The 24,532-nt window shown below is 31.5% G+C and overlaps 1 protein-coding gene across 1 annotated transcript in view; it reads right to left on the reverse strand.

The window, feature by feature from the left end:
* Positions 1-24,532, reverse strand: part of LOC123014281 (locomotion-related protein Hikaru genki) — an 86,679-nt gene that overhangs the window by 3,182 nt on the left and 58,965 nt on the right. The window contains exons 4-8 of the mRNA XM_044413312.1: positions 20,444-20,606; positions 14,820-14,993; positions 7,211-7,345; positions 4,994-5,137; positions 1,158-1,379 (exon numbers count right to left, since the gene is read on the reverse strand). Of these exons, the coding sequence (XP_044269247.1) occupies positions 1,158-1,379; positions 4,994-5,137; positions 7,211-7,345; positions 14,820-14,993; positions 20,444-20,606 (838 nt within the window). The remainder of the gene's footprint in view (positions 1-1,157; positions 1,380-4,993; positions 5,138-7,210; positions 7,346-14,819; positions 14,994-20,443; positions 20,607-24,532) is intronic.

Consider the following 24,532-nt stretch of genomic DNA (forward strand, 5'->3'; position numbering starts at 1 on the left):
TTTTGTTTGGTTCATTCATTACATTTTCGAAGCTTTCATCTAAATGTGTAACTAAAATAGGATTAAAAATTTTTAAAAATGGTACCAAGATATTTGTTTAATTGTAATACTTCCACAAAAATCATTAATTTAAAAACAAATTTTCGACTACCACTAAGCACAAATCCATTAAGTAATAAGGCAAACTAATGAAAGGAAATAGGAAATTGGATGCCACCTTAGTATGTGTATTTTTTAACCCAAAAATTCTAGGAAACGATATACAATTTGTTTTATTTAGTAGTCCAGATTTAGTGAACTTGGCGGCGCAATAGCTTTATTAGAATTCGAAAATTGTAAGATGAACACCTTGAATCATTTAAATCCAACAAGCCGTTTGAATTGCTCACGGTGTACAATATTAAATAATGATTTGTTTTTTCGTCAATGTTTAATTAATGCATAATTTTCTTTAAGAAATAGTTTGTTAAATTTTTCCTTAAAAAAATTACATTTTTATTTAACTTGACTTTTGTCAATGCAAAATAAACGTCAACTTAATCCGAATTAGTTTAATAATTGTGAACTAAATTCTCATTTCGCTTTCTGTAACCGGCTCCTAAAGGAATTTATCTTGAAACCACGTCAAGTTTGCAATCCGATAATTTACGACCCTGCCTGCTTGCGGTCGGCATCCAGCAGGGGCTGGTTTATTGAGGCGTCATTTTCATTTTGTTCGACTGTACATCTTACAGTGTTCGAACTCTTCTATAACAGGAAACGGCCACATGACTAGCTTTATCACATAACGTTTTGTTTTTTTTTTTTATTTGGTTTAATTTCTCTTGCAGTTTTTTTTGTTCACTGCGAAATTCAAAATGTCTTTTTTTATTAAATGTTGTTACCGTTTTGGCGCCCCCTTAACTCTGGCGCCCGCGTGCGTCGCACGCCTTGCACCCCCGCTTGTGGCGGCCCTGGAGTAATGATTTTTTAAAATTAAAGTATTTTAAATTCATTTGAATCAGAAAAAAGTTAATTAGTTCAAAGTGTGTGGACTTTTTGAAATTTTTTTAGTGCATTTGATTTGTCTCACTGAGACGAACAAAAAGATATATAATTTGTCAAGTTGTCACAACATGACTTTTTTTGTCGCCCTGTGTTATGATAGAAATACTCACGGATGCATTTGGGTAGGGGCCCCGACCAGTTGCCGTTCAGCTCGCATTCGATGCCAGGGGGCCCCATGAGACGATAGCCCCATGCGCAGCTGAAGACCGCGCGGCCCCCGTAACTATTGTTGTGTTCCTCCAGGTGTAAATGGGGCTCGTAGAGACCGCCGGGGGTGTCCAAAGACTCGCATTTGACGAGCTCGCATGTCGGTACGGGGGCTGACCATTTGCCTGATTAGAATATTTTTAAATTGAAAAATTCTGGTTTTAATATAAACAAAGGGGCTGTCTGCGAACTTAGTCACGTTTCTGGGGTTTAGATAGTTGCGATTTCGAGCGAGATGTTGATGTACTCTGGTTGTAAAGTTGAAGCTTGATTATGAGATATATTCTTTTGTATGCAAAACGTGCATCTGAGGGTAAAATGCAACGGGAGAGATAAGTTCAGACAAAAGTTACAAAGAAGGGGGGGGGGGAAGAGTTTTATGAGGAAAGTGGATGGAATGCTTTTGTGAAATTCTGTTATGTAACTAAATAGAGCAAAGAATTAACAAATATTTCTGTACCTCGCAATCTAATTTTTAGAATTTCTGAAGCTGAGTCGACAAAAAAGTGGTAAAACCGTTTTTTCTCAATCTTGGTCGGCAAATGTTTCATTCACTAATAAGAGTGCAAAAAAGTAACGACGCTGATCATAATGGAAGTTAGCGATAACTCTTGCCGTTTGAAAGTTGAAAAATTAATTTTGAGATATCGGCTTGAAACCTATACCGCTAATTCTGATAGTTTTCTCGCAATCGTCGCTTGAATAAAGTGAAACATACGTTTTTTCAAAATTTTAAACGTTTTTCTTGAAACCTCACGGTAAACTGCTTTTTTAAATTATTTTTCGAAAAATGAAGACACAAAGTGTCTGGTGAAAACGTTAAAAGCTTTTGAGGGGTTATTATTTAGATTAAAAGAAAAAATGTTTCTATGTCCGGAAATGAATTCAAAGAGAGCAAGAACCTTCTGAAAATGCCAAAAGGTCTTTTTTTCATTATCTCAGGAATTAACCTGAAGTAATTTTTGTGGTTGCGATCAAAATTGTGTAGACTTAGCGGGCATACTGTGGTTAACGTAAATTAGGCAAAAAAAATTGCTTTGGAAATACCGTGCGATCAAAAAAAAAATAATTAGAGTAGGCGATGATTAAAGTCCGTCAGATGGCAATCTTGATTTTTGACATCAAATGTCAGCGGAAACTTTGACAAGTTTGCGTTTTATTCCTTTTGAGTGAAATAATGTTCACTTTAGAGCCGAAAATTTTTATTGCTGTACAAGACGAAAACGGTGAATGGTCATTTTCACTTTCAGTTTGTGTAGAAAATTTCCAGCCCAGATTCTCAGGCAATGTGTTGCCAACTGTAGAATTTAATCGACGCCTATTCTATTTTTTTTTGATCGCACGGTAGTTATTTACATTACACGTGCGGTAGGTACAATTTTACAGCGTGAAGTTTTAATATTGATGCTCGAAGCAAAACTGAGAGTTGCGGAATTAAAATTTCGGGCAGCATTTTTCTGTCACTTCAAAAAGTTCACTGTAAACTAACTTTTACTGTCATCATGACTGACATTTGACAATTAAACTTTTCTGTCGGTGACGCTATTTTTGAAAGTAAATGGGTAAGTCAAAATGACATAAATATGACAAGAATAAAAAATCCGGTTGTTAATGTAAAATTTTGATTCCGCAACTGTACAAAACTTTTTAGCCAAAGACGCATCTTCGATTAATTTAAATTTCGATTTGTCAACACATGACGGGTCTATGCGTCTACTATTGTCAGCACGAGATGGCGAAAAACAGAATCTTGCCGAAAAGGAAATAATTTTGTGTATTTTTTAATACTAAATAGATAAATTTGCGCAGTAACTTCTCTCAGCATTAATGGACTTTATTCACCATAAAGTATCTTTTTTTTCGGAATCACTGAAAACCTAAAATTTTCTTATTATTTTACAGCACTTCGAGCACGAATATCTTGTAAAAATCAGATACCGCAGCTGTCAAAAATGTGTAAAAATGTCAATTACAGTTGTCAAGCCCAACAATTTTGATTTGCTGATTTAAAAATGTTTTTAGTGATATTTTTATACGACGCAGTTTTTGAGAAAAATGGAGTTTTCTAAAACAGTGCACCGATTTTAATTCTGAAAAACAATACACGTAATGAGTTTTTCGGTGGCGGACACGAAATTTTGGACATCAAATTTATCTCAGTTCAAAAAATGTCAATGTGAGCCACGCTTTATTGTCATTATGATTGACTTTTGAAACTAAAATTTGAAAGTTTTACTTGAAATTTATTTTTGGCGTCGATTTTCCGAAACAATAATGCTAGCAATACGTGTTTTCATATAAGTTCAATAATTTATTTTGATTTGTTGTCATTTTTTTCTCTAGCTATCAGGTTAACAATTACAAAACCGAAAGTAAAGTTAGTTGCCTGAGGCCCGTATTACATTTTTATGTCAGTCGAATGACAAATCGTCCGCCAGTGTATAGCATGGAATTATTAATTTACTTTTAATTATTAATTAGCTCCTTTAGGAAGGAAGGTCATAAGAACTTTTTTTATATACTGATTTATTAAATCACTCCTCAAAATCTTTTAACGTTTTTTTCAGGACAGCCTGTATATTACAGTTTGTGTTTTTGAATAACAAAAAATAACTCGAAGCTCCCCAGTTGGAAACGGTTTGCGCTGGTGAGTTCCCCGGATTTTACGTTACATATCGTCAGTTCCGGAATATTTGAGTGATTTCTGGGTGCCTGAAAGACCGCGATATTTCAAGGTTGACACCTTGAAACTCAATATTATGAAAGCCACTCGTCGTAGAGTATTTTAACCGGTCTTATTATAGAATCCAACACGCAATTTTACGCCCGAAAACTATATTTTGAACTTATTTTCGAACTGAAGTTAACCAAAGTTTTTTACCATTTTTCAGGAACATGTCCTGATAAATAAAAAAATCGCCTTCCCTTCAATCTGGCCCTTCAGTAGTACGAAAAACGTTAATTTGGCACAATTTTATAACTTTTAATCTTTTCATAATTTTTTCGTTTTTGTTATTGGATTTTTTAAAGTTATTCGATACTTCTTCTCGTATTTACATCTCTATCTGTTACTACATTTCTAATGTCACTTAGTTAATTTTAATTTAGATTTTAATTTGAAAATCATCGTTTATGCCAATTATTGTACACTTATTCATAGCAAGAGTGTTTCTTGTCAATTATCTGACCCATAAACCCAAATTGCTCATTTTATGATAATTACAACAATGAATTTTATAATTAAACGTTCGAATGATCAATGTAACACCACCATTTAATTAGATTTTAAAACAAAGAAAATTGTTTTGTAACCCCGACATTTAGACAAGTTGCGTAAACTCATCCTCACAAAAAATAAAACTTTTTATATGTGTCATTTTAGGAGTACTAAGAAAAAAGAATAAATATAAACATAAAAAATATATAGCATTAAACATAAAATGGCATAAAGAAATAAATGTTTCGCCGTTTCAGTTTATTACGTAGGGTGGCAGAGATTGTAATGTCGGAGATTTTGTTAGTAACCGCCCAAATAAAAGCAATAAATTCAAAATTACTAAAGCGGTTTTTGGACAAATAATTCCGTGAGCAAATCTAAATTCTCCGAGAATATTATTTCACTGCCAATCGAGGGTCGAAACCGACATTGCGGACATGGCAGAATCCTCTCACGAGACCCGCGAAATCCTCGTTCGTGGCAGATTGAAACCATAAGTAGTGCTTGTCAAACACGACTCACCCGAAGCCTGACAGGTGAGATTAGCCGCACCATTAACTTTGAATCCCATCGGACATTGGAAGATGGCGGTATGGCCGAGACGAGTTCCTTCGACGCGGATGGTAAGGTGGGGGCCCGACACGGAGATGGGGTCGCAATGCACAGCTATTCAAACAAACAAAAATTAGCTTAACTTGAAAATTCTTTAGCTCAGTTAAATTAGACAAATCGGTGGAAAAAAAATCCTAGAGAGTTACACTTGGATAGACATATATCAAAAGTCCCCGAAGGTGGGGGGCGAACTCGAGGAGGAGTAGGGGCTTAAAGGTGTCTTTTTTTGGTTTTTTGCTTATATCTCGGAAATTATGACTCCTATAGGTTTTTATCTTTTTATCAAAATTAAAGCTTACAAAATTTCCTACAAAACGGTCCTTTGCATATTTGTTGTAGGACTAACCGTAGGGCAGAAAAAAAACATCATTTAAAAAAATGTGCTTTATCTGCATTTAAAACAGAATTAGTCTTGTAATTAAAAAAAAAACTGACAGTAAATTGAATTTACTGGGTCCAATACTTCATTAAAGGAAGGGGGAGTCACGAGGGTCTATAAATACAAACTCATCGTTTATGTAATTTATACAGAATTTTCTGTAGAAGTCTATTTCTGCATCAAAATTTCCTACAAAAATTGTCCTATTCATTTTTGTCGTAGGACTAACTGTAGGTTTCAAAAGTTTGGAGTCTACATAAAACTGCATTAAAAATCCTTTGAAACACATTTCATTAGTATATGGTAAGTATTTATATGTGTAGAGCGTTCCCCAACTAAGTTGGTCTGCCTGAAAGGTGACTCGAGTGTAAACATTTAAACGGAAATATAAATGAAAATTTTTGATGAAAGAGAGAATCAATCTGTAAGGGGGTTAAATGGCGTGTAAATGTTTAAACAAAGATATAAACATGAACTTCTTCAGAGGTGCAAAGGGGCACTAAAGTCAGATTTTTCGAAAATTGGTTTTTAAGGGAATAAAACGATGTACACATATAAAGGGATATAAACACATTAAATTTAGAAAATATGATCCTTAGAGAGTGTAGAAATGCACTTATCAAATTTTATTGAAATAAAATAGAGTTTAAACGCTTAAAAACAAAATTAGAAACATGAAATTTAGAATTTTGAGAGTGCAGAAGTGCACTGAGACGACACTTTATGAAAATCAACATTTAATATTTATCCATAAACATAGCCCATGCGAAGAACGGGACTACTATAACTGAATCGTATACATAGGTAATTATCTAGCTTTGTAGAGTACCTAAGCCTATGGAATGGTTTTGTGAACGGGCTTTCTCCCATTTTATATCAGAAATACACGCGGACAAAGTCGCAGGCAAATGCTAGTTCAGCATATAAAGATGGCTCGGAAGACTTGATAGACCCTCGTGACACCTTTTAATAAACTGTTGGATCCAATAAGTACATTCAATTTACTGTAAGCTTTATTCAAATCATCGATATTAAATCATCTATTTATTAATTTTGTACTGAACAAGACTGTAATTCGGTTTTCAATGTTTAAGTTGAAGACAAAGATGCAGCATATGAGGACGACTCGGAAAACTTTATAGACTCTCTAATGAAATCACAAGATTAATTCTGTTTTAAATGCGGATTAAGCACATTTTTTTAAATGATGTTTTTTGTCAGCCCTATAACTCGCTTACAGTTAGTCCTACAACAAAAATGCAAAGGGCCATTCTTGTAGGAAATTTTTTAGGCTTTAATTTTGATAAGCAGGCAAAAACCGTTAGGAGTAATAGTTTTCGAGATATAAGCAAAAAAACAAAAAAAGACACCTTTAGCCCTCTCCCCCTCCTCGAGCTTGCCCACCACCTTTGGGGACTTTTGATATATGTCTACCCAAGAATAAAGAAAGCGTTTAAAAAAATTCCAACTCTCTAGGATTTTTTTCCACCGATCGCCGTATTTTTGTATAATTTGACCGGGCTACTTGTCTGTGACTTCGAAATTAAGTTGGCTACATTGACTGTCGTCAAATTCAAATGTCACAATTTTATAGCCAATTGTCAATTTTGACAATTTTCTCAAGTTTTTGGTTATTCCGACATCTTTTTGGTTATTCCGACATGTTTTGTTCAATGTTGCCAACTTTCAAACTGTTTATGAAATTTTATTGAACAATTATTTTTCTGGGCCAAAAATAAATTTCTCACCTGCGACTTGTAAAGTGAGACTGTTGGTGATTCCTCTAGGAGTGGCGCAAGTGAACGTACCCGAGTCTTGGGGTTTCACATAATAAATCGATAATCTATACTTCCAATCACGCTCTTCTGCCGCTATTGCCCAACCTGGAACAATTTGTTTGCTTCGATAAGTCTCTGACGAATTCACCTCGAGGCGAGAGACGATTCGCTGAAGGGTGATAGAAAGACTCGTTTTGCTCTTTGACCGAGATAAATAATTTAATTATTTCGTTTGAAGCGAAGTAATTAATAAAAACGTGTCACATACAATACGACGGCAACAATAGAAAAGTGAATTTTAATCAATTGGAACGGGGTTTATTATCCTGTCTATGACACGTGACCAACTATTAATTTTCTTTTGTTCGAGGTTATTAACAATCTACCAGTTGACAAACATTTAAAAATTTAATTTTTGTGATGATGTTGTCTTTTAGTATACAGAGTGATATTAATTTCAGTATCAGATTGAAAATTTTAAATTTTCTTTTTTCCAGCCTCGTTCGGCGCCCATGGATTGGCATCGTTCCGGCCTGAATTTTTCATTTCACATCAACGATTAGTCTATTTTTACAAATGCTTATTTTTCATAACTTTTACCTAGTAGCTTTAATATGTATGGCTTTATTTAATGTCGTTTATTTCAAAGTAACTTTGTATACAGGATAATTTATAGGTAGTTGTCAAATCTGTATTATCGAATATATTTTTTTTCTACACATTATTTACTGTGCTAAATGCTGTATAAAAACAAATTTTGCGTTGTCAAGTTAATGGCATTTTTTTCTAAAATTCTAAAAACAAAAAAGTTAAATTTTGTATAGCAGTAATAAAAAAGACTCTCCTGCCGTGTGATATATTGTGATTTGTTTTTGTTATCTAAGGTTCTAATTCTAAGTAACAGCATATACAGGGTGTCCGGAACATCGCATACCTTCTTGAAAAGGAGTCATTGGGTAGTGCCCCAGAGTACGTATAAGGAAAATACACTACTCTAAAAATTAAAGGAACAAAAAAATTTCCTAAATTTTTTGATGATTTTTAAAGGCTGTATCTCAATGAAAAATGGTCGTATGTGATGCGAGAAATAAATAATTGTGTAAGTTTTTGGGTTTTTTTGGATTTTGTTAGTTGAACCAATGCATGGGTCAGACAGCTTGTTCATTCAGATTTAATTTGCTTTTTTATATTTTCTTTACGTCAATTTGTCGCTGAAATATCTGACTTTTAATGAAAAAGGATCTTCTTGTCTTTGATCATCAATATCTCAGCAACCAATGACCGCACAGAGAATGTAAGGGTAGTTTTAAAAAGCAGAATAAATTCCGTATAAAATTCTTTTACGATTTTTTGAAAAAAAAATGTCTTCAGTCCTAATAAAAAGTAATTTTCCACCATAAATTCAGAAAGGAAAGTAGCCAATTACCTCCAAGGGAGGTAAACATTTTACTTCCCTCATCTGTCAAAACAACATTAAAAATATATGTAACCTCCAAGAGAGGTAAAAATGTAGCCTCTCCCAAAGAAATATACTGCTAGATTTAATGACCAAAGTTGGATATCAAGAAAAATTGTTACTTTTGAAGTTGTTCCTGCTACATTGTGGGAAAACTTATATGTATTACACTGGAGGAAAGTGTATTTTCCACCTATGGGAGAAAAAGATACACTCTTCTCCCTCGTAACACACATAACTATTACTCTCAACATTGAAGAAAAGAGAAAAAAGTAACTTATTTCTTTGTTTTAGTAAATCTATCGCGAATTTACAAATATTATTGGGGAAACTAATGTTTTCAGGTTTTTTACAGCTTAATGTACCCCTAATAGCCTTGTACATTTTTAGATCAATCAATCAAACCGTTTTCTCGGACCGATTGATCAAAATTCTACAAAAGAATTAAAGAAACAAAACAAAACAAGGGCCTTTTCTAAAAAGTGTTTTATACTATTTTTTCCATTTTGTACTTTTTTTACTGAAAAAAAGAAACATTTTTAAATTTAGGGAATTTTGCATCAGTTGGAGTTACTGTGAAAATTCAACTCGAATTGTTTTTGTTTTGTTATTGTGTGTAATCTGAAAATGAGTTAAGATTTTTTTCAGGTTTGCTACCGAAAATTCAGGAAATTTGTAAGTTTATTGAAAGTATTTTACCTTCAACGGCATTGTCACCAACATTTAAAATATAAAATACACTAAGCTGTTAATGCACTGTAAGGAGCTGTGAGCGAGTAACCAATCGACTTCGTAAAATTTAATTTATAAAAATTTTATTTACACTTGTAATTTTATAAAAATACATTGTATTACATTTAAAAACATACCTTACTAGTGAATCAGCCTGTATATTGGTATTTTTAAAGAGCTATATTAAACGTTCCAAATTCGCGCATTTGGGCTCTATATTATAATGATAAAACCTTCAGGGGCGCTATTTTTGTCTTATAAAAATTTAACGAGGGCTCTAAACCCCGATTGGAGAGCCTTTCTTCCGATAATCTGCCTGTTAAATATGAATATATCTCTCTTTATAGATGTTTGTGTAGGCTCGAAGTTGACATGCGGAAACCATTTGTTTTATTGCTTTCCATCGAAAAGACATTGTTCACGTCCTATGGGAGCGCAACGTCTCAAAATTTATGAAATATCTCCTTCGAAACAAATCCCGCAAAGTCGCAAAATTTCTTGTATTTTTCGTTCTCGTGTTCTAATTTCCAGGAACGAAATTCGGTCATGTATGGAAAGAGTTGAAGTCCTTTTGATATCATTTAAGTCTTCTAAGCGCCTCGCGACGGCTTGTTTCCGTTTCCTTTGCCTTTCGCTCTTTATCAGGTCAAAATAAATTGACGTTTGGAATTTTCACCTGACTTGTGAATAAATATGTTGCAGTCAATACGAGAGTTTTAGGAATAAATGCCTCTATATTTTAGTTTTACTGGCAATTTATTGTAAACGTGCTCAAGTATTACCCACTGGGTAAATATTAACCGACGTAAATTTTAAAATATGTACTTGCAAGGGAGGAATTTTTAAATTATAAAAGTGTAAGCCATGACATAAATCAACGTTGAAATTTATTTTTTAACACCTGTTTAAATCCAGACGATTGCCAATTTTGTAAATTTATCGAATTGTAAAAAGTTGCGAGTGCAAATTTATTTATTATTAGGTTTATCGAATTCTGTTTTATCATTTTGCGAAATTACAATCGAATGCCGGGATTCGTGGAAAGCAAGTGGTTTCTTTGATCAAATATTGAAAGCTAAATTTCAAACCGAATACTAACTTTTCAAATTAAAACTTAAAATGTTGCCGACTTGCTCGACCTACAAATATAATTACAACAAGATTTTTAATCGAGTTTCTACCAATCCAACAAATAACACTAATTTAAGCATCGGTTTGTTTTCGTGAATAATTTTTTGATTAGATACAAGTAATTAATAAAGTTGGTGATTTGAAAATTTTGTAATTTAGATAATGTATAATTATAACAAAAATGTAGACAGTTTGGTTGAGGCAATCTGTACAATGTTGTTCACTTGGTTTTAATAGATTTGTCGTAATTTTTGAGTTCGTATCTGTATACGAATCCTATGATGCGCTAGAACTCACGCCCCAAAGAAAAATGTAAAGCAAGAACATGAAAAAAAAACTTAAAAAAATCCTATTTATAAAAATTTCGAACTTATGAGAATTAAAATTTTGCACTTTGACTTGTTATGTCTGTTGGAAAAATAATTTTCCAAGTTTTTTTGCTACTTATTGGATAAATTTTTGTACCTTTACTAAATAATTATAAAAAAACATATACAAGATCATCAATATCGTTAAAAAATGTCAAATGTCAAAAAATAAATGTAAACATTTTTTGACAATGAATTTTTTTCATGTTCCTGTCTTACTTGACATTTTTCTCTAGGGCGCGAGTTCTGACACACCCTGTATATTGAAACACACGTGATAAAATATTTGTTCAATCACTGATTTTAGCTTGTCAGAAATTAGAAAACACTTTTCCAATATATCTGTATATTTTAATCGTCGAGCTTTTGTAGTATAAAAATTTGATTTGAAAGGGCAGTGAAACATTAATTTTTTTGATTTTAGTTTACTAATTAACGAAGTATATTTTTTTAATAGAATAGAATTAATTTTTCAAGCTCAGATACAAGGCAATATTAAATAAAAATGCATCTGAATATTAAATTTTCTCTAAAAATTTCACAACAGGTATATCGACTTTCAAGTTTCTTCTTCCTTTGAACCCTCATCTTACATTCAAATTAAATTCCGAACAAAAATTGCAAAGTTATAATTAATAGGTTAAAAAAGCTTATCTTTGAAGAATTTGATAAAACGTTATCAAGTTCGGATAAATCGCGAGCGTAAAAATTGACGGTGTAAACGTATCTTAAACAGACAGCGAACAAATGGGTTTTCATTAAAGCTCTCTACGTCACTGTTTATTTTCCCCGTAAGAACAACGTAATCGTCGAACTCATAAACTTGGGGTTTGCTTCACTTCAGCGCTTCGAAAGCTCATGACAGGAGAAAAAGTTTTTTAAACACCACAAAAGCACATTGACAAATACCGGTAATACCTGCTTTCATCGACTTTTTTCGCAAAGCTCGCCAAATTCTGACAAATTTTAGGATTTCCTGAAACGACTCTCGATTTTTTTCAATTATTATTGTGATTTTTCTCATTATCACTTATTTCAATCTTTACAAAGGAAAAAAATCTGTTGACTTACTAATTTCTTGAAAAAATTGCAACCGAGAAAAGCTTTTTAATCATATTTCACGCTGTGATTTTTATCAGATGATTAAGTTCGGAAAAAGCATCTTTTAATTTTTATTAATTTGATTAATTAATGCTTTAAGCAGCGAACGTTGCGTTAATAATTTCCGAAAATAATGATCTGCCTTTAATGTTTGGATTTCCTAATTAAATTAATTAGAGATTTGGCCACAGTAATTATCATAAAGATGACATTGTTGAGGATCAACAGCTACTCAGAGAATTCTAATTTGGCCACATTTACTCTCATTTGGTGCAGAGTTTTCAGGATGAAAGCAGACGGTTGGGTCATATAATATTTATATATTTTAATTTTACAGACGGATGAGACCTGAAAATAAGCAGAAAGTTGAAAAGGAGCACGTTTAATGATCCAAAAACGCTGAAACATAAGTAGTCTTTTTAATGGTGAGTGCGATGGGATAATTGATTAAAAAATAACTAGGAAAATTTTGACATGAAATCATATACAAAGTTGAAAAAATTGATCTAAAAAGTAGGTAAGGATTGGAATGATATTAATTCAAAGTTAAGAAAATGCACGTTTAGTGTTAAAAAGACTGCAATTGTAAAAATTTATTTAATATTATTGTATATGTAGAAGTCAGCAACGAAGAAAATGATATAAATAGTAAATTTTTGAGAAATATAAAAAAATGGTGATAATGATTTAATGAGTCGTAAGACTTCTAGAATTTCAAAGCTCTGCATATTTTTTAATTTTTGATATGAGAAAACTTCTAACTTTTAAAAATTTTATTATAAATAAACTACGTCTATAAGTTAAAAAAGTTTTGTTCAATGATCCAAAAAATATGAAACAAAAAAATAAACCACAATTTGCACATTCAAAAAACTATAATTGAAAAATATTTCAAAAACTAGATTAATGTTTTAACAAAAAAATTATGGGATGATAAATTTGTAAAAATTATAATTATAGGGTGTTCCGTTTTTATCGTTACAAATTTAAACAGGTGATAGAACATTCAATTTTAAGATAAGTTTCCTATGAACATGTATTGAAATATTTTATATAAGGGAGCTACATCCCCTGAAAGGAGTGCATCTTTTAATGGGATTTTTTCCAAAATTTCAGAAACCATTGTAGATAAAATTACACCCAAACGAATTCAAAGATAAAATGTTGAAATTTTTACTCAGAAGCGTCCTAAACTGAGGGGTTTAGGGTAAAAAGTACCCTAACTATTTTGGATGTTGGTTCTTGCCACTTTCAGCCACACAATTCTAAATTTCATAGTTTTTCACAAAAAATAGGTCTTGCATTTTTTCTATACAACTTACCGTTTTTGAGTAAAATCAGTTTACAATATGTGTTACAGACCATAAAACGTATAAAAATTAAAAATTAAATTTGTTTTACCGTTTAAGACGCTCTTGATTAAAAATTTTGACATGTGATCTTTAGATGCGTTCAGGGGTTTATCAGCTCTATCAACTTTTGTAATTTTATCTATTTTGCTATATTGGGAAAACCCCAATAAATAGTGCATCTCTTTCAGGGGGTGAAGCTCGCTTACACAACATTTTTTGATACATTTTCATAGGAAAATTTTGTCTTCAAATTGAATATTCTATCACCTGTTTAAATTTGTAACAATAAAAACGGAACACTGTGTATAAAAATTATATTATTTGGGTTTAAAATTAAACCGTGCATGGGCTTATATACTAAAGGTTTTGCTTATTATAATAATATTACTGGATAGTGTTTTAAGTAAGACACGTACATATTTTCTGATTTTGAAAATTTTTCGTTGCACGTGAAAAATGAAAATTATAAACTTTGAAATCCTTTCTGGATGTAATAGTAGGAATCGGTTCTTATTGGGCAAAAATATGTGCTTAAATTGTGTACCGCAACTTAAAAGTATTGATGTTTATCATAATTGATAATGACCAAATTAAATACTGTCAAAATTCAGAGGCTATAAATATTTCATTTCCGACACCAAGAGGTTCAGAAGACAGTAAAAATAAAAAATAAATTAACACTGTTTTGATTAATTTAGATGAAAATTTTTAGATAGTTTTCATAGAATTTTTTGAGATAATTAGGAACTTGAAAACCTTAAAAGTATACTTAGGGAGTTACAAGACTAGACACACGTTCCAACGGTTTTTGATACATGTTATTAAGAAGAATCATTTTAACATTTCCCACTACCACGTCGAAGGAAAAATTTTGATATTTAATAATATTTTTTCTACCGTTAATCGCAAGCTTCAAAAAAGAGAAAATACGCTTCGAATATTTTTTTAAGTAGGTACCTTTAAATATCAATCCAAAATGTCTATAAATAAAAGTTTATTAATAAAAATCCAAGAGCTTTACAACTGAAATTATCTAGAAAGTCTAGTTATTTTGATAAAATTTGTAAGTGGTAGATGCGCTAGGATTTAACTATGAAAAAATTAGTTTATGATATGAAGTTGTGAATATGAAGTTCTGGATAGATAGATAATGTACGATTTTTAACACAATTTAAAAATGGTTCATGTTCCGGGCTGTATTTTTTTGCAAAACTGACTTTAACAAAGGTCCCAACCCTTTTGTTGGCCCTTAAAGCTTCCTGCGAGACCCTCACCCTAAATTAATTTGCCGGAACGCACGACAAAGAAAGTTGTAATAAATCGTTTCGACTTTTAATCCTTAAATATAACTACTTTGGGTTTTTAAGTGGGTAGTCAATGGATATGGGAACGAAAGCGGTACAATAGAAGTAAGAAATCAAATAGAATGTTTACTTTACCGGTGAGATATTGTCCCAGGGGAGACGTCCAAGTCCAATCTGGTGAGCCAAGTCGACGGGAAAAGAGACATTCCAGGTGCACAGTCGATCCAGGGAACACCGCCAATTCCCCTCCGGGTTCGACGGAGGCCGAACCCGATGGTATCCTGATTAGAAGAGTCGGAGGAGCGTCCTCTTCGAACATCACAAAATTAAAATTCGTTTTAGAAAAAAATCAAGAGTTAATCTGAGATGAAAAGTGGCTCCACTTTTTCAAATCACCGAGTCGTAAAAATTTATCATATCAACTTGTTGATAAACGCATCAGTGATTCGTGAAGAGTCCTTACTGATTTCATCGGTTATTTTTCAGTAAGCGTAAACCGACGCAATTTAATATTAATTTAAGTAAAGTCGGGAGCTTTATTGATTAAAGTTTCTTCTTCGATCACGCATTTATTATTCATAGCGTCGTACTATAGGGATATTACGCAACTCTAAGGATCTTCAGTCAACATTTACCAGTTTGATCATAAACAAACATCCTGGAACTTAATAGTTTGCTCAGGATTACAGAACAGATGCGATTTACTGTTTTCCATGCAACTGAATGTCAGAGTATCGTTTTTCGTCCTTTGTATGTTTTCAATTAATTTGCTTTTGGAGGGACTTTCGACGAGGGAAAACTTCACATTTGCATTGTGCGAATCTACGCTGATTACGAATTTCAACAAAAACTTGGCTTCACAAAAACAGAAAATGTTATTAATAAAGAATTTTTTTGATTAGTTAAAACCAAAACGACACAAAAAATAAAGAATATAATCAGAGAAACTGACTGTAAAATAACAATTATTCTCAAATATTTATTTTAGGTCGTTAACTAAAGAAAAATATACCAGGTGAATAAAAAGTATGGAACCAAACGCTTTTTGCTTAAACTACAGGGTGCTGCATTTTGGATGTCCGAATACGGAATCTCCGAAATTAAGAGGTTTAGCCAAAAACGAGTGATACATTTTGGGGTTCATTTTTTGAGAAAATAATATTGGTTAAAACCGTATCCCGTTATCGTCTTTTGTTTTCGACTTATAGACAAAAATTAACATTTTAGCGAAATCTAAAAAATTCATATCTTTGTTATTATAGAGGACACAGATTTGAAATAAAGACATTATACAGGCACTTTTTTACGTAGAATTTAATAATGTAGTTAACAATTTTTTTCAGTTGTTTGTTTACCCGTAATAAGATAAACTTGTATTTTTTTAAATGGAAATCATAGGCGGCTATGGCAATTTTGAAAAGCTTATTTTTTTCTGATCTAAAAAATATATATTTGTAACAACATATTTTTTATAACTATACTTAAAAAGTGAAATACATATTTTGTGTGATAATAGTAGGCCATGGAAAAACTATTTCACTCCAAATGTGTAAATAATAGTCAATAAGAGTTTTGTGAACTGTAAAATAGATAAAAAAATAGATAAAATTATAAAAATTTAAAAAATACGATACGTTAGAAGTATTGAACAAATATGCGAGCGCCTCAGAACAAAATTATTACATATTTTTAAAAAATCCAAAAATAGGAAAAACAAACAAACAGTCAACACAATTAGAAAAAACATTTTTTTGATGATCTAATGAAGGTAGGATAACGTTCCACATAGACGGAATTTGGATATTAGAATAGCCATATCGTCATTTTTGTGTCATATAAAATATATTTTATTGAAGAATTAAAGCGGCTTTTTTTACAACACTATGTATCACTATTAGAAATTGCAATGGTAATGTTAGCTTGTTTAAAAACAAAGAAATGTTATTACTCGCCAATAAGTTGATTTACGATTTATTTTGCATTTTTTTCCTTACTTAGTACTTAGAAAACTCTTTCATTAGTGACACTGGTTGAATAATATAGTTTAAATCCTTTTAGTTGAAGATGCAACATTTTTTCATGGCCAACTGCGAACAAAAATCAAAGATAATTTTTTGCTAAAAATGTATTATAATAATTTGTTACAAATATATATTTTTAGATAAGAAAAAAACAAGCTTTTTAAATATGACATAATCATCTATGATTCCCATTTAAAAAAATACAAGTTTATTTTATTACGGCTAAACAAACAATTGAAAAAAATTGTTAACTACATTATTAAATTCTACGTAAAAAAGTGCCTGTATAATGTCTTTATTTCAAATCTGTGTCTTCTATAATAACGAATATATGAATGAATTAAATTAAAATAAAAAAATAAAATATGAAAACAAAAGACGATAGCGGAATGCGGTTTTAACCAATATTATTTTCTCAAAAAATGAGCCCCAGAATGTATTACTCGTTTTTGGCTAAACCTCTTGGTTTCAGAGATTCCCTATTCGGACATCCAAAATGCAGCACCCTGTACAGTAGACTCCCGCTTATCCGAAACAGTCGGAACCAGAGCCTTTTCGGATAATCGAACGTTTGGCTAATACGGAGTTTTTTAGAAAAAAAAAAATACATAGAACAAATATTACATACCTAAGTAATAATTTATACACATACCTAATATAATTATGACTTAAAAAAAGAATCAATTCTCGACATTTTTAAATGCATTCGGTTTTGGGACGCAATGTTACTCCACCGTTTTAACAGTAAATGTCACTTGCTGTGGCCTTGTTCTACGTATAATAATGCAAATTTCTCTTAAAACTGAAATGAGATTTGGAAGTTAATTCTGATAAAAACCAAATTTTTATTAATCCTAAGAGCTGCACGTGCAAATTTTGGATAATCAGGAGTTGAGTCGAGACTTGTTTCGGTTAAAACGGCGGATCTAAAATTTCCGTTCGTCCTATAAAAATGTGATGTTTAATCAAGAATAAAATTTTTCGAAATGTTCTTCGGTTTTTGGGTTCTAAAAAGTTTTTTATTTTTTTTAAATGGAAACCTACTATAAAACCATTTTTCTCACGAAGGTTATGATCTAAAGATTACAGATAGTTCTAGTATATTTCATTTTTCAATTTTTTTACATAAATTTTCAATTTTGATAAAAAAATCGCATAACTCAACAATACAAAATTTTGTTCTCAAAATACGATCACATTTTTTATATTAGTGTAATTTATATTAATTATTATTTTTTGGAGACAAATGATTTAAAAAAAAACCGCTTGGTTCCATACTTTACATTCACCTACTTTACATAACAACTTTCTTTGGAGACTTTTTTTGTCAAAGACCATGATCTAAAAATTACACGTATCTAAATGCTTTTGTACTAATATTTTTCTTTAAATTAATTTCTAAAGTTAAAGTTTGATACAAAATTTTAAACACATTTTTCTCACCAAATAAAAAAAGAAACCTTTTGGATCTGCTTTTAATTATCTATGGAATGGTGGAAACCCGCGTTTGTAAAATAAAAAAAATATAAATTGAAAACTATATGCCTTAGGAAGAAACGGCTTTTCGTCTATTTCGGGCCTTTCCGGGTGATTTCCAGGCACCCAAAAATCGACGTAATATTTTAAGATTTGCTTCCAGAAACGTAAAAGAATCTCGATATCTGAAAAATGTCTCGTTTTAATTAGTTGCATAATGCGTGATTTTATTTCTGGAAACCTTAAATGGATTGACATTTTTTACGAATTTTCAGGAATTTCACACTTTAAAAAACCTAAAAAATTTGTTTTTTTTTTTAAAGTCGACTGACAAACGTTTTATGGATTTTTCTGAAGTCCTTTACTAGTACAGTTTACTGATACATTGGACTTTTTAAGCATTAAAGTCACTAAAAACAAATTGTTGGGAAATCATACATGGGCTCGATATCTAATATAAAATTTTGCAAAAATAGGAGCCTTATTTGTTTATTTTTATAAATTTTTAAAATTCATAAACCATGAAACCAATGTATTGCTGAAAAAACTATACTACTATGTGATCAAGAAAATGCATTTTACAAATCTGTTATTTTGTATTTTCTCTATTAATTTATGTTGACAGATAATAGACAGGGCTTATATTAAAAACTTTTCAACTTCGAATGTAGCTATACGACTCTTCTACGCGACCAAAATCGACCATTCTTGATTCAACTAAATTAGTTTCAAAATAGTCTATTTTCTGTGCACTTTTGGGTTTGCTGTCTCAAACATTGTTTAACGTACACACCCAAGTTGTTGGTACTTATCGGTCATGGTTTTTCATATACAGTATGTCCCCGGATTGAGTTTACAAGAGGAAAAAAATTTTTATCTTTGATTTTACGCCGAAACTGCAAAGGAAAAAAAGTTTTTGCTTTACTTGAAACAAATTACAAATATGTAATTAAAACTTCATTATTCTAACTCAGTAGAAAGAAAAGTTTATTTTTCTCTTGATTTTGGACTTGGAATAATTTTTCTCTGCTTTTTAAGTCCTATCACATTTTCGGTTTTAATTATTTGACAACTATATGTTACTTTGACAATTAATTTATTAATTAAATAATGATAGATCTTGTTAAAAATGATTTTGGTTATTATCTTAAAGCTGTTTCTTTGAGTTGCTGTTTATTAAAATTGTGTTTTTCACAAACATTTTTGTTATTTAACTTGCGTAAACTCATTTGTCAAAGTGACATCATTATCAAAGATAAAAATTCTCTTGTAAACTCAATCCGGCGACATACTGTATGTAATGTATGAAAATTTTTTGTCGAAATTTTCATTTGCGGTGCCTCATTTACTTATCGTAAAGGGTTCAAGAGCTGTAATTTTTTTTAATGGAGCACTACAATGAAATTGACATATGTGTGTCAAAAACGATGACAAATAAGTCAATTGTAGTCGAGTACAAAATTTTTAAGCCGCGTATTTACACTGGAAGTTGAAAAGTTTCTATAAGGATCAGCCTGTATATTTTATCGCCTTTTCTAGGATAAATTTTCGCGATCATATGGTATTTTGTCGTTTTCTCTTAATCTTTTAATTTAAATGTAACATTTTGATAATCACAGTACTAAAAAGAAAACGTACAATATTTTCTTAATTTATAAGAGTTCCTGAATGTTTTAATTGGCTTTAAAAAAATAGTAATAATAATAGTGTTCAATACTTCATAATTCATGTTACATTTTAGGTTTTTAATCCAATTTTAATGTAAGTTTTTGGGCCAATGTTACAAGGAATAAAAGAAGAAAAAACAAAAACGAGCAATGTAAAGGGACTAGATACTTGACTGATCTCAAATCAATATTAGTTTTGAAACGTGATCCAAAAATTGCAATTCGCGAAATGCGAATATGATTTACGTGTTGAAATCGAGGAAATGCCATCCGTTTTAATTTAGATATTGTGGAGTGTGTATAAATACACGTATTTGCTATTGTATTTGATAATTTGTGTAATTTCGCAACCGGTATGTCCGGCCATTACACAATGGATTATTAGTAATTTGTTTAGTCCTGGAGCTACTATCTAATGCATTTAGATAATAATGAAATGATCGACAGTGACGGATACATCATTTGTAAATGAAAGCCTCGACACTAATAAATAATTTCGGCTTCGTTAAACCCATTTTGCTTCATAATCAAAAAGTTAATAAAATGCACTTGACAGCAGGCTGGCAAGTTTGTAATTAGTTGCAAGTTGGTATACCTGTGAAATTGGTGAGGAGCGTTGTGGGCACACATGACGGCAGTCTCGCCGACCAAACGCCGTTTTGGCATCGCGGTGACGCCGTCCCCAGGAGCTTGTACAGTCCCAATTCACGACATCTTATCTGAAGTTTGGCCTCGTGGGGAAACACCCATCCGGCGGTCTTAAACAATTTACATAGTTATACATCCCGGTTTATATTTCCTTTGGGGATAATATAACAATTAGTCCTACTGCACAGAAGGATAATGATATGTACCGACCCACAAGACCCTTGATTACAACGCGAAAATTAATTTCACACCACCATCACCAACTAACACAACTCGCGCTTGTTTGGCATTAATCCAGCTATGTTTTAAATTTGTTTTTTTGTAAATTTTAACAATCTAAAATTATTTTGTTAAATACGAGATGTTTGGAGCAAAAAAGAAAAAAACACTAAAGTCAACAATTTAATAATTGGACAAAATGTTTTTTCTGAACTGAATAAAAAACAACGATTTTAATAGTTAGAAATCAATAAAGTGCCATTTTAATTGTTAGCAATGCGGTCACACATTTTTTTTAAAACAAATAATTATTCAATCGATTTATTTTCGCAATTTATTAATGTTAATGGTAGGTGCAGTTGGTTTAATTGTCAGTCAATCGTTGTTGTGTTGACCGAAGTGTTGCCAACTTTTATTGAATTTTGTCAACACAATTTTAATTAAAGAAAGGAATTTGTCTAAAAAAAATCTTATTCAATTCAATAAAGCTCAAAAAAGTCAAAATAACTCAACTTGCCTTATCCGAATGTTTATAGTTTTTGAGATACAGACTACAGAAAGTTTTGTTCGTCGAATAAATTTAAATTTGCGGCGTAGCCTTGGACTTCACCAACTCAAATTGTAAACAAATATGATCTTACCGTAAGATCAAAAATTATCTTGATCAAGGGTGGTCATGGATTTTAAATTAATTGTCGTAGATTATGTTGACGCTGTCAATAAATCAAACTAGGATGATTTAAGCAACGACAAACGTTTTCCATTCCATGACCATCCTTGACCAAGGTAATTTTTGATCTGACGGTATTATAAAAAGTTATGAAACAAATGAAAACAAAATCATACGTTTTTCGTGTATTTCTGTGTATTTGATGCAGTCGTAGAAAAAGTATAGTGTGCAACATGTGTAGAAAGCACTATTCACACTTTATGACTTGCAAACTGTCACATGCATGTGGAAAGTGCTACTTTCAACACTTGTAGCACAATATTGACGTGTTTTTTTGTTTGTGTATGTAATGCTGTAATACCTACATACACACAGGATGTGTCAGAACTTGCGCCCCAGAAAAAATTTTCAAGTAAGATAAGATACCAGTAACATGGAAAAAATGTCTTGTTTTTTTTATAATTATTTAGTAAAGGTACAAACATTTTGCCAATAAAAGCCACAAATAACATTAAACAGAGTTGTAATTTAGGATACAGCTTCCTTGTTTCCTCCTCTAATAGCCTGTAGCAAAAAAACTTTAAAAAAAGTATATTTTCAGCAGAAATAAGAATAGAGTCAAAGTGCAAAATTTAAACTCTTATAACTTTGAAACTTTTATAGAATTTTTCCATGTTCATGTTATCTTATGAGTACCTTACATGGCGCGAGTTGTGTGTGGCGCACGCTGTATAATAAGTAAAAATAACGCTTTGAGGGCTTTGAATTCGTTTAATCCGCCTCTGGTTTTCACTTCGTTTTCTGCAACATTTCGTTTTTTCCTTTCACTAAGAGTCTATTTTGCAGCTGCAAGTACCTCCAATCGAACCAAATGTTTTCTTAGCATCATTGATTTTATTTCATCGCAACCCTTTTATTTTAGGTGATAGAGCTGGTGTTATTCGAACGAACTGATGTTATTTCAGCTTTTCCAATTTTATAATAATCATAATAAAAGTGTGACGACCTCTTTGTGTAAATATTTTGACCGGTTCTGTCCGAAATTTTATCAGATTCATGGGCAATTAGCCCAAAGCTTTGAACGTTGGTTTGAAAATAAATGAAATTTGCATGCGTTTCCAGTACCTTTTGAACAAACTAATTTTTTTGCAATGCAAATATTCGTATTTTTTTATCATAAAGGGATTCAGACAAATATTATTACGATTCGCTGGACTAAAATTTGAAATCAGTTTTTCTGATTTTAATTTGGAAATTAATTGTTAAATTATGTATCTAATCGGTTTTCAATTAAACAAATTTAGTTTGAAATTGCCAATAAATGTATTTTTGTATTATTGGAGTTGCTGCGGTATTTAAAATTTTAATTAATCTCGACCCAAGTAAACAAATAAAACGACTCGCTACCAACAACCTCAGATGTAATTATTTTGTAAAACTCTCCTAATCTGTTTAATTTTGTAACTTTCTCGAACTGTAACCGAATTATTTGCAACAAAAGGAGCAAATGATTTTGTTAGCAGTATAGGGGAAGTCCCTATGCCGATAGGGGCCTAAATTAATTATCTAACAAGCTTCGATCATCAATATGTTGAGAGGATCATGTGGGGAGACTGAATCGAGAAAAAAACTATTCTTCCCAATGAAAAGGCACAAATTAAGACGGAATACCTCGCCGTAATTTTCTTTAATTTTCCCATATTTCACAATTTCGACGTTATAATTACTTTTTTGTTCGGCGTTAACGTTATTTTAATGATTTATCTTGAAATATCTCTCTATAAATCAACGCCATATATTAATAAATCTAATTTAACACCCAGAGAAAAAATGGGGCACTTCCCACTTGTTTATGTAGATGTACAAAATGTTTGCCCATTCAAAATGTTTCACAAGGACCATTACGGACCGTTTTATTGGCGGTATTGACTTCATGAATGTATTATTTTAAAACGGTGGTGTGAAGCTGTTACATGTTTTTACTGCAAACATCGGCACTGAAATTCCATATGGAACAGACAGTAAGGCAATTAAGTTTCGGACACGACGTGTTCGGAATTAGAGATTAAAACGGCAATTTGACACTTCGAGACTGCTAAAAACCAAAATCAATCATCATTTTTCGCAATATTTCGACGAGAATAAATTTGTTATCATCCGAAATTAACATACAAACAACGTTATTTTATACCATTAATTTGGTCGAATATGAGCAATATACAGGATTTAATGAATCAAATATTTGTGCAGGAATTAAATTATTAGTTACACTGAGCTTTGCAATTTGTAATATTGACGAAATTGTTTGTAAAAATGCAATATTAGGAAAAAATGTTCAAACAGAATGGTTCAACAAAAGGATCAAAAAACACACCTAACTCAAAGTTAAACCATTAAACTGGAAAAAACTTGTCGTAATCTGACACAGTTTATAAATTTCAATTTTTTTTACAACTGTAATTTAGCTAGTAGTATGCACCTACTGGAAAAAGTTGTCAATTTTTAAAATCCTTAAATTTTATGAACATTCACTATTAGGTATACTACAAAATGATCCAAAATGACTGTTTCTGTTGGCAATCCTGATTAACATCAAGTATTTGTCAAGCAAAACAGAATTGGGTGCAGTGTTGCAAAAATACTTGTTACCAACAGAAACAGTTTTTCTGGATCACTTCGTACTTGTTAGAAAAATTTATTTATTGTTTTAAGAACGATTTTTTAAATAAAAACGCGTTTTATAGATTCTTTCGAAAAGAAGTAAGTACAGAGTGCTTCAACTAAAACTTCCTCGATCAATATGTCGGTCAAAATAGCAGCCTAAATTTCTTTATATCAACTGTAGATGATTTTTCTTGTCTATTTATGAAGTCTGTGGCTTTTACAGTTGATGATTTATTTATTTACAACAAAAAATCAATTGGGGCATTCTATACAGGTTGTACCGTTTTTATTGTTACAAATTTAAACGGGTGATAGGATATTCAATTCTAAGACAAAAGTTTCCTATAAACATGTATCGAAAAATGCTTGGTAAGGGAGCTACACCCGCTGGAAGGGGGCTAATATGTTTTTGCTAATATTTCAGAAACTATTTAAGATAAAATTACAAAATTTGGTACAGGTGTTAACGTTTATACACCTAAG

Source organism: Tribolium madens, unplaced genomic scaffold (genome assembly GCF_015345945.1).
Source record: "Tribolium madens isolate multiple individuals breed KSU strain unplaced genomic scaffold, Tmad_KSU_1.1 Scaffold_97;HRSCAF=244;Tcas5.2_LG3a, whole genome shotgun sequence".
NCBI classification, from domain to species: Eukaryota; Metazoa; Arthropoda; class Insecta; order Coleoptera; family Tenebrionidae; genus Tribolium; species Tribolium madens.